This window comes from Bidens hawaiensis, unplaced genomic scaffold, assembly GCF_021521415.1.
Source record: "Bidens hawaiensis isolate Kalapana, Puna unplaced genomic scaffold, B.hawaiensis_p1.1 tig00002338_1, whole genome shotgun sequence".
Classification (NCBI taxonomy): domain Eukaryota; kingdom Viridiplantae; phylum Streptophyta; class Magnoliopsida; order Asterales; family Asteraceae; genus Bidens; species Bidens hawaiensis.
The window spans coordinates 394859-408812 of NW_027491126.1; the positions used below are offsets into that span (position 1 = coordinate 394859).

Here is a 13954-nt window from a genome sequence, read left to right on the forward strand (position 1 = left end):
TCCCTCTCTAAGAGCTCGTTTCATACTTTTGATGCATTAACTTCTCAGTCATTATAAAGATTTTCCCGAGTGCATCCAAAAATGATGTCATCTATGTAAATTTTTTAACAAGATATCTTCTTTACCCTCTTGACGAATAAGGTCGATCTTAGCAATATCTTTTCTCTTGAAGTTGTATTCCAATAGATATGTTGAGAGAGTGTCATACAAGGTTCTTGGTGCTTGGTGCAATCCATAAAGAGCTTCATCATGCTTATAGACTTTGATAGGATGGTTTGGATCCTTAAAGCTTCGTGATGCGCATACAAACACACACATCTCTATTAATTTTACCATAGAGGTTCAAAGATATTAAACAACTAGAGGATTCTTGAATGCTTTCAGGGTTATTTTATGAAGATTGCCATTTACATCTAATGTCTAATGGTTCATCCGTTCATGTTTCCCTAAACACCCATGTGATCTCAAACAAGAAAAGCAATCGGTTTCTATGCATGGGTAAACCCCGATTTACAAAAGTAGAATAAAGTGGATTACATTTCTTACTTTTGACATGGAAATGGTACCAGATGCATGAAAAAGTCTATATCCTAGCTATTGTGTGTGTATAAAAGAGAATAGACTTTTATTACTTGAAAAACACTTGAAGCTTGGATCTTAAAAGGCTCAAAGACATAATGCATGAACAAGAGAAATAGGAAGAGCAAGGTTGCAAAATAGATCAAGAAATCTTGAAAATTCCTTATAGTTTGAAGTTGCTCTTGAAGCCATTTTAATTCCTACATGCTCTCATACACTTGAATCCGGGAACTTGAAGTTCACAGCCAGTTTATGAGAGGCCTTTATAAGCCGTGCGTTTGAAAAGGAAGAACATTCTCAAAATTACTAACTATTGGTAATTTGAGTTTATCCTTCAAGTAGTTATAATCCTAACTTACATATTCTCGTTGAAGCTTTGATCATCCTTCTTCACCCTCTAATTTTCAAAGGTTATTATTTTAAACCAAACCATGGGTGTTTTATTTCAAGAAACTTGGCTTTGGGTTTTTGTTTTAAAAATTTAAACCTTTAAAACTACACATGCTATAAGTTGCTTATGTTGCTTAAAATGATTGTTAAAGGCATGTTAAAAACCCCAACACCTCTTTTATTAAGTATTCCACACAATTTTACAATGGAGGTCTACTCTCCGGCATGCGGACATTCTTGTATTTGGAAGGGCAGGAGAAGCACGCTTGTGTAGACCTTACAAGATTACCCCCCCCTATCGGGCCTAAGTACACCAGGTTTGTTGCTAGGCATGTCGTATTGAAGACGGAATCTGGAAAAATTGTTAAGCACGAGAAAACATGTGTTGAGAATTAACACGTCTTCATTCCTTTTGCTTTTAATACATTTGGGTCCCTTGCCCCAGAAGCTGTTACGTTTCTAAAAAGAGTTCAGCGGGTCGTGTATAGTATCTTATCAACGCTAAAGAACTATAACTTTGTTTTCTATAGGATCAGTTTTGTCAGTCAAAAGGGGAATGACGACACAGCTTGTTGTCTGCCTCTCTGTTGTAATTGGATTCTTTTGTTCAGTAATAATGAAATATCCTTTTGTGTAAACAAAACTTCAGTGGAAAACATCTTGATTACTTTTGTAAAAACAAAAGTAACAAATCTATTTTGGTGAAAACTCCTATGATAAGTAAAAGGTTAAACAAAAAGGATGTTAAAAACTCAACACTTAAACGAGGTATAAGACAAAACTTAAGTTAAAAACATCTTGATTACTTTTGTAAAAACAAAAGTAACAACCACATTTTGGTGAACATCTTATGATAAATGAAAGGGTCAAATAAAGTTTACCCTAACTTGCAACACATGGTTCAACATGTTTGGAAACAGAGCTTCAAAATTGAACAAGACTCACGTAACGCTCAAAACACAAGGAAATGTGAATTGGGTGTTCACATTCGTTGGGTATCAACTGTCGGGATGGCACTTTGCACTCCTCTTGGTTTGTGTTTTGGCCTATAAAAGGATGTCTTGTTCAACACTTACCTTTACCCTTTTTTTGTTCTAACAAATACACATACATTGTTGAATCTAAGTGGAGCCGACAACAAGCTGATGTACTCAAGAACTAATCTTGATTAATTTGTAGAACGAGAAAGCCAAGTTTGCTTACTGTTGCTTTAGTCAAATAAAAAGAAAAGAAACAGAGGACCAATATTACACTTTTAATACCCTTTGCTGTACGAACAGAAAGTAAACATATTGCTTTTGGTTTCAAGCAATTTCCTTGACCTCACAATAATTTGCTTCAACCCCACCAAGACTCTTGTTTATTATTTGACTTACAATAACAAACAAAGGAACCAACAGGAGAATGCAGAGCCACCTATTGACAAACAAACTTCAAACTTTTTATTATTAAGAAAAGACGAACTAAAAAACTTAATAATACATCAAAATACCAAAGGCTTATATAGATATTATTTGGCCTAGTCCTACTCGAACTCAAATACACAATTTGAATCCAACTCAAATATGATTTAGGATAAGACTAACTTAATTAAATAACACTAACTTATTAATATATAATAAACGAATTATTATTTAAATCTCCTCCAAGCCACCCCATGAGATTTACCGAACCGCCCTTAAATATCGTCTCGTTTAACATACATATCTATAACCTATCTTTCTTGATTCCTTCATGTATCATGTATCATTTAGAAGAGAGATAAAAAAAGGAACAAGCTCAAAAAGATCTTTTATTCATTCTTGTAATATTGCGAGTTCATCGAGTGTTGTTTTAGTGATTAGTTAGTGAGAGGTTCATCATTTGTTGGAATGTTGTGAAAAAAGTGATCACTATGTTTGTAGACGAGCTGAGCTCGTGCCTAATTTGGATGAGCTGACTCGTTTACAACCTGATAAGCATCTGTGTATTTCCAATATCTCGAACAACATTATGACGAACTAATAGTTACTTTTCCTTCAATTTACATTTTTTACAACTCATAGAAAAGTTCGTTTATTTTTTTCAATTTACTTCAATTGTGACGAACGACATTGTGATAAGCATCTCTATTCTACTCTTAATTACAGATTTATTTGTAATCACGAGACTTAAATCCACAATCTTATAAAGATAAAATTTTATACATATATTAACAGTGGTAGGTCCATGTAGAGGTGCACAAAAAACCTGAACCTGGAACCGAACCCGAAAACAAAACTCGGAACCGTTTTTTTATACCTGGGTTTTTAGTACCCCGAACCCGTACCTAACCCTACCCGTAGGGTACGGATAGGGTATGCAATTTATTACCAAAACCTGTACCCGAACCGGACCCGATTTGTACCCGGTAATACCCGAAAACCCAAACCGGGTTTTTCAAATACCCGAATGGTACCTGAAAATAACTGAAAAATACCCGAAATATACCCCTAAAAAGTGTAACCCCTTAAAAATTCCAATCTATACCCGAAAAAAAACCCGAACATATGCTTTTTTCAATACCTAGAAATATGGTATTCAAATACCCGGTTCTATACCCGACCCGAACCCGATACATAGGACACGGTTCTTAGAGGCAATACCCGGAGCCGACCCGGGTATTGCTAATATCCGAACTCGGTTCTATATCTGAACCCGGGTTTTTCTAATATCTGATTTGTACACCTCTAGGCCATGTCCCTTTGATCTAAATGGTAAGATCTTTTATCATCTTCACTCTTATTAAGAAATTTATTATTTTCTAAGTTTTGTGATATGTTACTACTTACTACCATAATATGAAGCAAATTAATTAAAAAAAAAAGGAAACTCTTTTTTGACCGAAAGTATTGACACTAACAAAATATTCACCACCCGAATAACTATTAACTCGAACCCGAAAGTATCCCATAGTTATGAAATTCGAGCTTAAACGTAACAAACCTGAACCCTACCCATACTAATTCGAGTCGACCACCAATTACATTTTAATAAGTTTCGGGTAAACTCGAATAACCCCATTTGACCTAGTTGATCGTAACAAATGTTATTATATCATTGGTAGTATTCTACTTTGAATCCAACATTCCAACTCCCATCAAATCGATTATTACTACAATCTAATTTGATCTCATCGATTACTCAAAACATGTGGCTATCTATTTAATTCAATCGATCATTTTTTTATTATTGGTGTTTTTATTTTCACTTGTTTAAGGATTATGATATTGGATTATGTGGTTGTTATTTGATTATGTATATTAACATTTGAAGATGATATATTTTTCTTGACTTTTGGTATACATGTATATTTTTAATTTATTAGATTAAATACTTGAAACCCGATTATCTTATATTCATAAAACTTGAACTCTAAGAACATGCGGGATATTAGACTCGTGTATAAGTAGTAGAAATATATCTCTCAAAGCCAAGGAACCCAACTTGAGGAACTGAAACCTAAATGTACAACCTGAATAACACCTCTAATTGTAAGTAGAAAATAATAATAAAAATTCTCTTTTTTAATTAATTAAAAACTAAAAAAAACCTATAACGAGTTTATAGAAAGAAGTAAAAAGAATAAAAGGTTAACTAAAAATATATTTAAAAAACTATATCAGATTAGTTAAAAATAATAAATAAAAAAATCTACTTTAATACATACTTCTTTAGTTCTTTACATCACACCTCAAAAAGAAAAAAAAAGGGCTTCAAATTGAGATTTATGTATTGGTGGGAAAACCCAAAAATGAAAATACTTCAAACGCCTTCGGCATCAATCTTCAAACAAAGAGATGGCTAAATTCATCATAGCCGTCCATTATCACGACACGTCACCGATCCGCATATCAACCAAAACACCAATCAAGAGACACCACAATCCCATATATAACCACTTTCCGTATCCCCATTCCATCCAATTCAATAATTTCCCCCAAATCCCAAACCCTAGAATTCCCAATGGCACCAAAGGCCGAAAAGAAGCCCGCCGAGAAGAAGCCAGCGGCCGAGAAGAAGCCAAAGGCCGGTAAGAAACTACCCAAGGAAGCCGGTGCTGGAGCCGTTGATAAGAAGAAGAAGCGGTCGAAGAAGAGCGTGGAGACGTACAAGATCTACATCTTCAAGGTGCTGAAGCAGGTGCACCCGGACATCGGTATCTCCAGCAAGGCCATGGGGATCATGAACAGCTTCATCAATGATATCTTTGAGAAGCTTGCCCAGGAGAGTTCCAGGCTCGCCAGGTATAACAAGAAGCCCACCATTACCTCCAGGGAGATCCAGACCGCCGTCAGGCTTGTCCTGCCCGGTGAGTTGGCCAAGCACGCTGTCTCTGAAGGCACCAAGGCCGTCACCAAGTTTACCAGTTCTTAAAAAATTGTGTTGAAGGAACAGGGTTGTTACTTGTTTGGTTTGATGATGTTATGATACTGTAAATTTGGATGTTGTTGATCCAGTTTGTTCAATGGAAGCCTTATGAAATTAATGTTTTTGTTTTTATCTGTTTTTTAAACTGGTATACTTTGCTGTGGTTTGGATTTCATGATGTTAGATTGTTAAAAGTTGAAAATTAGGTTTTCCATTATCTGAAACCTATCTAAAAACTGGTTTATATATCATATGTTCACTAATTTCTAGTTTTAAATTGGTATATCCTAGTGTTAGGCAGGACTATCTGATGTGTATAAGTATCTTACAATAACTAAATCGTAATGTTGTGAATAACTTGTATCAAGACGAAGGAAGAGAGCTTGTGAACAAGACTGAGTGCGTAAAAAACATTGGTAATTTGTCCTTCATGTAACTTGACACTGCTCTGTGTTCACAGTTGGTGTTCTCACTGTTATAAGCAGGTATATGCAAATCTTGAATAGGCCACAGCGCCTGTTTAAAGTTCGTTGAATACGAAGTTATATAAAGGGAACGGTTGGGTGTGGAGTAGAGTTTTAACTAAGAGAGTGAAGTTGAGCTGAAACGTTGAAATGCTGACTACACAGGAGGTCCAAGTACATGAAGATCACCTACGGGGTATGAGTTTATGATTGGAAATAGCGCAGTGTCATGGTGTAGCAAGAGGCAACCAATTGTGTCATCAACACTTGAGGTTGAGTACTGAGCTTCGGCTGTTTCAACTCAAGAACCTGTGTGGCTGGTGAGGTTGATGGAAGATTTAAAACATGTTATTGACTACAAGGTAAAATTGTTATGCGATAACTGGTTGGCAATCCATCTTGCTAAACCTTTCACGGTTGAACGAAACACGTGGAGGCTCATTTTCATTTCGTTCGTGAGAAGGTGTTTAAACTTATAAGGAGAGGTTGATCTGGTGTATGCTGATACTGAGTCACAGATTGCTGATGTGCTAAGGGGCTGCCGTGAATCAAGTTGTACGTAATGTGTTCGAGGATGGGAATGAGAGCTGTTGGTATTGGGAGGGAGTGTTAAAGGTTTTTGGTTCTTCCAGTTTAAAATGTAACCCATATATTAAATGTTTCGTGTTTGGATTGATCTGTTTTATAAATATGGTTGTGTTAACTAACTAAAAACCTACATTCTTTCTTGTTGTGTTCGTGTTCAGTTCATATATGAATTTGCAGCTCTTACATACATACCTTGTAAAATTTTTAGTGTTTATCGTTTCTCGATCGAACTTAGATTTTTTTTACCATGTCTCTTTATTAAAAGTTATAACTAGCCACTGATAAATTGCATATTATACAATGGGCCAGAATATTGACAGAGAATTATGTTGATGCCACAAAATTGTAATACTATGTGGTTTCAAACCAACTCTCTTTTAAACATGTATTTGGTTAAACTTCAGCATATCCAAACATATATATGTTTGAAACTATAAGCAAAATGTTGTTTACATGACACATTACACAAAACAACCCAAATACATCATTTTCTTGCCCAGTGTATGTTTTTATACAGTTTCTAAAACATCCGCCAAAAGTAAACATACCCACTAAAAGTGGCAGGTAAATAAACATACCCAAAGAAACAAAAATCAAAATAACTAAACAGAGCCTGACATAAGAAACTACACTATTGAAAATTACAAAAAAAAGAACTGGCTTCTAAGATGCATTTATTTCTTGTGGTCATTTCTTGTGTGCATACTCGATCCGTATATTTCTACCATCAAGTACCTAAAAAGAAGACATAACAACATAATTATTATAACAATAGCAAGAAAATGTATTTTATATAAATGATAAACCCAATTTTACCTGATCATCCATTTCTGCTAAGGCTTTGCTGGCTGAATCCTCAGAAACAAAATGCACAAACCCATACCCTTTTGATTTGCCACTCTTGTGATCACATATAACTTTTACTGCAAACATGCTCACATTATTATGCAACTCGTTTATTTAAAAATGAGCGATTTGGGTGGTGGGCCAACACACTTTCTCCAAACAAATTTTTAATTTTGTTAAACAATTAGCATGAAACTAATACGACTTTAATAAAAGTTCTAATTTTTTGAATAAAAAGATTATCTGCATTGAAAACACACTGTTGGAAACTTTAAACACTTTGACCCATTCCCTTTTTAATTATTTTTTTTGAAGTGTTTAACACGTTAAAAATACAACATACCTTCAATAATTTCTCCATGCTGCTCAAACGCCTCTTTCAGCACGGGTTCATTTGTATCATAAGAAAGCCCTGTGAACATACATACACTATCATGAATATAAGAAATGACAACAAGCTAGATGATGTTCAAGAATAAATCTAACAATCCCGAATAGGCTTGTAAACTAAAAATCAATCTACCGAGCCTTAAAAAAATAATAATACTTGACTAAACTATAATGGGCAATATTTTGACTTCATAAACCAGACGAAATTATAACGGGTCTAAAAATTAAGTGAATATAAAAACGAACGAAAATGAACAAACGCAAACGAACGTCCACAAACATAAATGAACGAGCAAGGCATGTGCTCGTTTTTATTCGTTGAACTAAATGAACAAAATAGATTGTCCATGTTCGTTAATTTATTAGTTAAACGGACATAAACCAACTTCCCATCAAACGGTTTACTAAACATTTTTATTAAGCAAACCGTTCATAACTTCTTCATTTGTTTGGCTGTTTTTATTAATCAGCTTCCTACAAACTTAACTTTAACCAAAATTTTACCCAAATGTGCATGAGGCGCGAGGCGTGCTTTTTAATACCAAGATAATCACAATATTAGAGAGAGGGATGAGGTACCTCCAACAAACAGTTTGCTGGAAGATTGGCGCCACGTCATCCACCTGAATAAAGGCGGCGAATAAAACCGATAAACACCATTCACAGCCAACATTATTCGCCTGTTTGTTTTCAATTCAAAACAAAGAGCAAAGAAACCTAATAAACTCAAGTTAGTATTAGTCAAGTTGATTTTTGTTTTTGCAGTTACAAATCCAACATCTTTTTTATCACAAAGACGTTTGAAACAACAAATATATAAAATAATAATAATAATAATAACATTGTGAAGTAAATTGTTCAGTATGATGGTACAACCTGTTTGATAATAAATACAATCTATCTAGTTTGATAATCTTATACTCCAATTTGATTTTAGATGAATTAATAATTAAGGGAAGTAGCTTTGAAAGTGCAAAGGCTAATGATAATACTATTCGTGAAGGAGTGATCTTACCATCGATGCAATTCTCTGTTGCTCCAATTTACAAGCACTAAGTAAATCCCCTTTCTTCTTCTTCCTCTTTTCTTTACAGTCCCCGACCCGACCCGACACTTGTTTACCCAACACGGCCCACTTTCTTCTCTCTTTGTTCTCAATTAAATTAAATCTCTACTATATATAATGGAATGGAGGTGTCAAGGACCTCTTAAATTTTAAGAGGTATAAGATTTGTTGGTAATTGTACAACATACAATGCATAAGATTATGAAGTTTTAGGGGTAATGTGGTCTTTTGTAACTTCATGAACGGTTAACATTATTCCATTCAAATATAGTTACAAATATGGTCCTTTTACTTCAATCAAATTATGTTAATTTTGTAGTATAAAACCTTTTATCTTTAACCATTTATTTGACAAGTTTATTTATAATTTTTATTTCTTTTATATCTTCAAATATATTATATATAGAAAAAAACCGAATTTACCGTTGTGATGCGTTTATTTTTGTCTACGTTTTGATATAAAAAAGTTTCAATACCTATGTGTAATCTATAATGTACAAGTTAATAGAGCATTAGTGTACAAGCAAATGATGCAATAATGAACCTATAACATGTTACACGTACAACCCATGTTCTCCTTTTACTTTACCTCAAATATACAATTACAAAACCAGTCCTTCCAATTTTACCAAAATTTCAAATTACAAAATTTAGTGCCTTAACTTAATAATTATATGTCATTAACCCTTATAATAAATAAATCACATAATAAATGTAAATTGATTTTGTTAATATTTCATTTTTAACATGACATTTAATGCAATTATTATAACATAAGCTTGAAACAAATTATTGACTTTATTATTGCATGATCAAAATTAATAACATAAAATCTTTTTTTTCGTAATTACTATACATCCCATGAACTTATAATATGTTTTAACATCAATTGAAACCAATTTTCATTAGATTATATCAAGAAATATTAACATTAATCTTATATAAGTTTGTAACTATTGTAACATGTTAAGCTTCTATCAAGGAACTGAACTGAACTCGAACATGGCTCAAGTTTGTCTTAGACGAGTCTTAACTCAAGTTCGAACATAAAAAAGTTAAGCTCAAACTTAGAGATATTAAGAAAATCGAGCTCAAAATATATAACGTGCCACTTTATTATGGTTACTTAAAAAGATGTTAAAAAGCATGCCACTTATATTAAGTTTTACTTTGTATGCTGATCTTTAACAAACATAAAATGGGAAGTTATGATGACAAAATGAGTGAAAAGAACATCTAAAAACAACGTTGAAAACTTAACACGTAAAAGTCATATAACAACTTTTAACAGAGATAAGTTCACGTGCTAACTTTGAACAAAATTATTAAAATTTTATAAAATGGCATAGCGTAATGTATGACCACTATAAAATCACATGTTACATAACTTTACGTTAAACTACATCTTATTCTCTTATGTAATGGTCACAAGGGAAAGAATAAACATTGGTGAAGTAAGTAGCCATAACGTAATGTGCATTTCATGTAGAGTTACTGTATTAAGTCATATAATATAAAAGAGTGAAGTGTCTCACTTAAATCTGTTTTAAAAAGGTAGCATATCAAATCCATTTTAGCTAGCTCGAATTGTATCATAGCCAAATTGAAGTTATAAGTATTTTTTTTTAGTTTTAAATTCATTGTAATTTTTTTTCGTGTTGAACCGCAAATTCATTATAAATTAGTTGACTACTATGAGCCCAAACTATCTATGATTTGTTATAGATTATGTTGTAATGTTAATAGGTTATTGTATAAATAAAGAGAGAAAATAGTTGAATGATGAAGGAGGAAAAATTAAAATTTTATTAAATACTTAAATCACAAAAAATGCTTATAATAAATGTGTTATCCCAATACAAATATGTCATTCCTTTACCACCAAAACTACAATTACCATAATAATTTCATCTTTATTTAAGTTGATATTTTAATTTGTTTGAAAATATTGCATTATATAGGGTTTGAATCATTTACCTTATATTACACATATTAAACACTTTACCACTCAATCAAAGTAGGAATGACTTATTTAATTTGAAATCTTTGCGCTCGATGATCTTTGATTTTTCAAATAGGACAATTTTTTTTAGATATTTGTAAATTTACATAGCTAGACTATATATAATGCAGGAGTGGTGGACCATTTAAAACTTTTTTATATGACAGCCATGTAATGCTTATGAAATAGACATAGCACATTCATGCTATTAACTTAAAAACTTTAATAACTAATAAAAACAAATAATATTATGAACTGTTGTATCATATTGCACGAATAACAAAACTAACAAAAGTATTATACAAAATATCACGAGATGATTGATAAATCAACATAAACGAGTATAGCGTTGCAAATTGCTGACGCCGCAGCATCGCGCGGGCACCCAACTAGTATATAATATAATTACTCTGTTTATCTATACGTTTTATTAAGGGTGTGAATTCCAAAAATGACATGAAACTCAACACAAATCTGGCACAAAAATATAGGCTTTGGGTTGGTTGAAACGACCCATTTTCTTAAACAGGTCAACCCGAACCCGACCCGTTAAAAAATGTGTTGACCTGTTAACCCGCTTAACAATTTTAGAGAAGTTAATAGTTTTATCTTAAAGATAAGATGTTTTAAATTTTATGGTTAAATGCTTAGTTTATTAATTTTTTATATATCAATTAACTTTTAAAAGTAAAACTAAATTCTTTTTACACTACTTTTTTACTTCTAATAATTTTATTTTATTAGTTATAACTGTATGTTCTCTGGTTATCTCATTCGTTGTTCTTATCCTGAGCTAAACATGTGAGACTAAGTTTGTTAATTGAGAATGAGAGAGATACACAGAAACAATTAGATTTATCATAAATTATTAACAAGTTTTATATAAATAAAAGTAATATATTGTTTAATTTATTACTAAATGGATATTACTCATATGCATGTAAAATGGGTTGACTTGAAACACAACCCGAACACGACACGAATTTAAATGGGTTGACATGACCCAACACGAATAAAAATATGAGTTGGGTTAGGGTTGAAGAATCTTAACACGTTAACCCACCAACCCGAAACCCATCAACCCGTTAATCCACCAACCCGACACTATTGACACCCTATATTTTTTACAAAAAGAACCGTTTGTATTTGATCATAACACAATAAATAATTAAAAGAGAATCAAGTAAAAATCAGATGACATCAAATGAGATGAGACATGACTACCTATATTCCGGTCTAGTAGAGTTAATGTGAGAAAAAACCCCATTTGTTAACTTTTATCTACTTTCATTATTTTTTAAACAAAAATTACTTTTTATACATTTTAATACTTTTAAAAGTTGCATTATTAATATTGAGATTCTTTTTTTCTTTTGATTGGAGTATATTATCGGTAGATTTGGTTTTTAAAAAAACTTTGTTTTAAGTGTTAAATTGGGTATGTACAATGGTTGGCCGAATATTTTTAGTGATGGGTTTAGCTTTAACCAACACCTGGTGTACAATATGTTTACTTCATATAATGATATGTTGGAATTATGTGATTTCAAAGCAAATATTCTTATGTTTTCTTTGGACACATTTACATCCATTGATAAACATGAAGTTGTTGTTTCTTTAGAATTTCAAGCTTTCAAAAGATGGTATAATCAAATAAAGAAACAATCCAAATAGCTCGTTTTTAGTCTTAAAAACTAAAAGCTAGATAGTAATGAACCATGAAAAGAAAGGTTTTTAAAACTCAGTGAAGAACGTGCGTTATAAAGCAAATCGAATGATGATGAGCTGATTATTTAATAGTTAGTTTAAACAGCGGTTTTAAAAAACAATAAAAAAAAAGAAAAAAAATATGGCTTGGCCCGGGTTCGAACCGGAGACCTTCAGTGTGATAGACTGACGTGATAACCAACTACACCACGAAACCATTTTATTTATCCAACAATATAAAATATTCTTATGAACAGGAACAATATCAAATGCATTACTTGCATTATCTTATCACTTTTAGTTATCAGTCTCTTTCAAATCCGTACATGCCTATTACAAACACAAAAGTAATCAAAGCATTTAAATAAGTATAACAAGTTGTTAACTAAACTATATGTGCATATAATATGCAAAAGAACACTTATAAGTCATCAATGGTAGATAACCAAAACAAGTAGGAAATAACACCAACAAATATGAATCAAACATTCTTACATATATAAACATAGGGCCAAATTGAACTTCAGCAGCCAGAGTATTATTTGGCTTCAATTCTCTTTTTATCATGTCGTCACAAAGTCAATTGCTTTGGCCAACCGTCTGAGTACACAACAATCATGTGTTATGAACTTGCTTGTGACATCATCTTTAAACATCAGTTGAACAATGTTACAAGGTCTATGATTATTTTTTCAGTTTCAAACCATGTTACGTTATAATCTGGACATTGTTAAGATCAAAATCATTTTTAAGATCATTTTTATCAGTTTCCTTTTGTGTTAAAGATCATTAAATTAAGTCGTTAAAGATTTTGATTTCAAAGTGTTGATATCGACAACGCTTTAAAATTTAGTCAGTTAGCCCATTTGATCTTTCGTTTCGGGTTTCAAAAGGTCAACGCTTTGTTTGATTCACCGAGTTTAGAAGGATCCGATCATATCAAGATTTTGGGATTCCATAGTCAAGAATGAAATACTATGTAACATTTAATGCATGGACGGATAATCCTACATGTGATGAACGTCTATTCGCTGCACAAAATCGGATTTTATATCAACGTTAACATAAGTTTTAACCTTTATACTATAAAAAAAAAGACAAGTAAATATATAATGTCCAACAGACATCTAAATCTTGTCATGATTCTAGTGTTATCATAACTCTAATTACAAAAACAAGAGGCTATACGCACAACACCTGCATTACTAATCAACCCCGATTGATTTGATGTTATACAACCATATAGGGTGCACGATTTGTTGGTATAGGCCCATAGGCATATAGGGCAATGTATGTTACGGTATACGCTCATACAACGCATTGCATGTTACACTATACGCTCATATAAATGCCCTGCATGGCTGTTACAGCTGTATGGCACGTTACACTGGCGTATTGAGCCTTGTATGGTATGTTATACACCAGTATAAGGCACCAGGCATGATGCTATACACATACAGAGGTATACGCCTATTAAAAAATGTCACTTTCATATAATGAACATGACAGAATATCATATAAAAATAAAAAAAA

General features: G+C 32.5%; 2 protein-coding genes and 1 non-coding gene across 4 annotated transcripts; 1 reads left to right on the forward strand and 2 right to left on the reverse strand.

Annotated features, from left to right (window-relative positions):
• The first annotated feature begins 4953 nt into the window (after positions 1-4953).
• Positions 4954-5386, forward strand: LOC143617987 (histone H2B-like). The gene has a single exon (XM_077090357.1). It carries the CDS (start codon positions 4954-4956, stop codon positions 5362-5364), a length of 411 nt encoding a protein of 136 aa, XP_076946472.1. The 3' UTR covers positions 5365-5386.
• Positions 5387-6946: 1560 nt separating this feature from the next.
• LOC143617999 (glycine-rich RNA-binding protein 4, mitochondrial-like) lies at positions 6947-8700 on the reverse strand. 2 transcript variants are annotated; one of them, XM_077090368.1, is made up of 5 exons: positions 8662-8700; positions 8226-8363; positions 7600-7668; positions 7227-7333; positions 6947-7145 (listed from the first exon to the last, which is right to left on the reverse strand). In XM_077090368.1, the coding sequence occupies exons 2-5, from the start codon at positions 8317-8319 to the stop codon at positions 7098-7100; spliced, it is 318 nt and encodes a 105-aa protein (XP_076946483.1). In that variant the 5' UTR covers positions 8320-8363; positions 8662-8700; the 3' UTR covers positions 6947-7097. The 2 variants fall into 2 exon arrangements, with proteins under 2 accessions (XP_076946483.1, XP_076946478.1); XM_077090363.1 differs by lacking the exon at positions 8662-8700 and having other exon boundaries at positions 8226-8418.
• Positions 8701-12564: 3864 nt separating this feature from the next.
• Positions 12565-12638, reverse strand: TRNAD-AUC (transfer RNA aspartic acid (anticodon AUC)). The gene has a single exon. It is a non-coding gene; the product is annotated as a tRNA-Asp (tRNA).
• Between the last annotated feature and the right edge of the window lie 1316 nt (positions 12639-13954).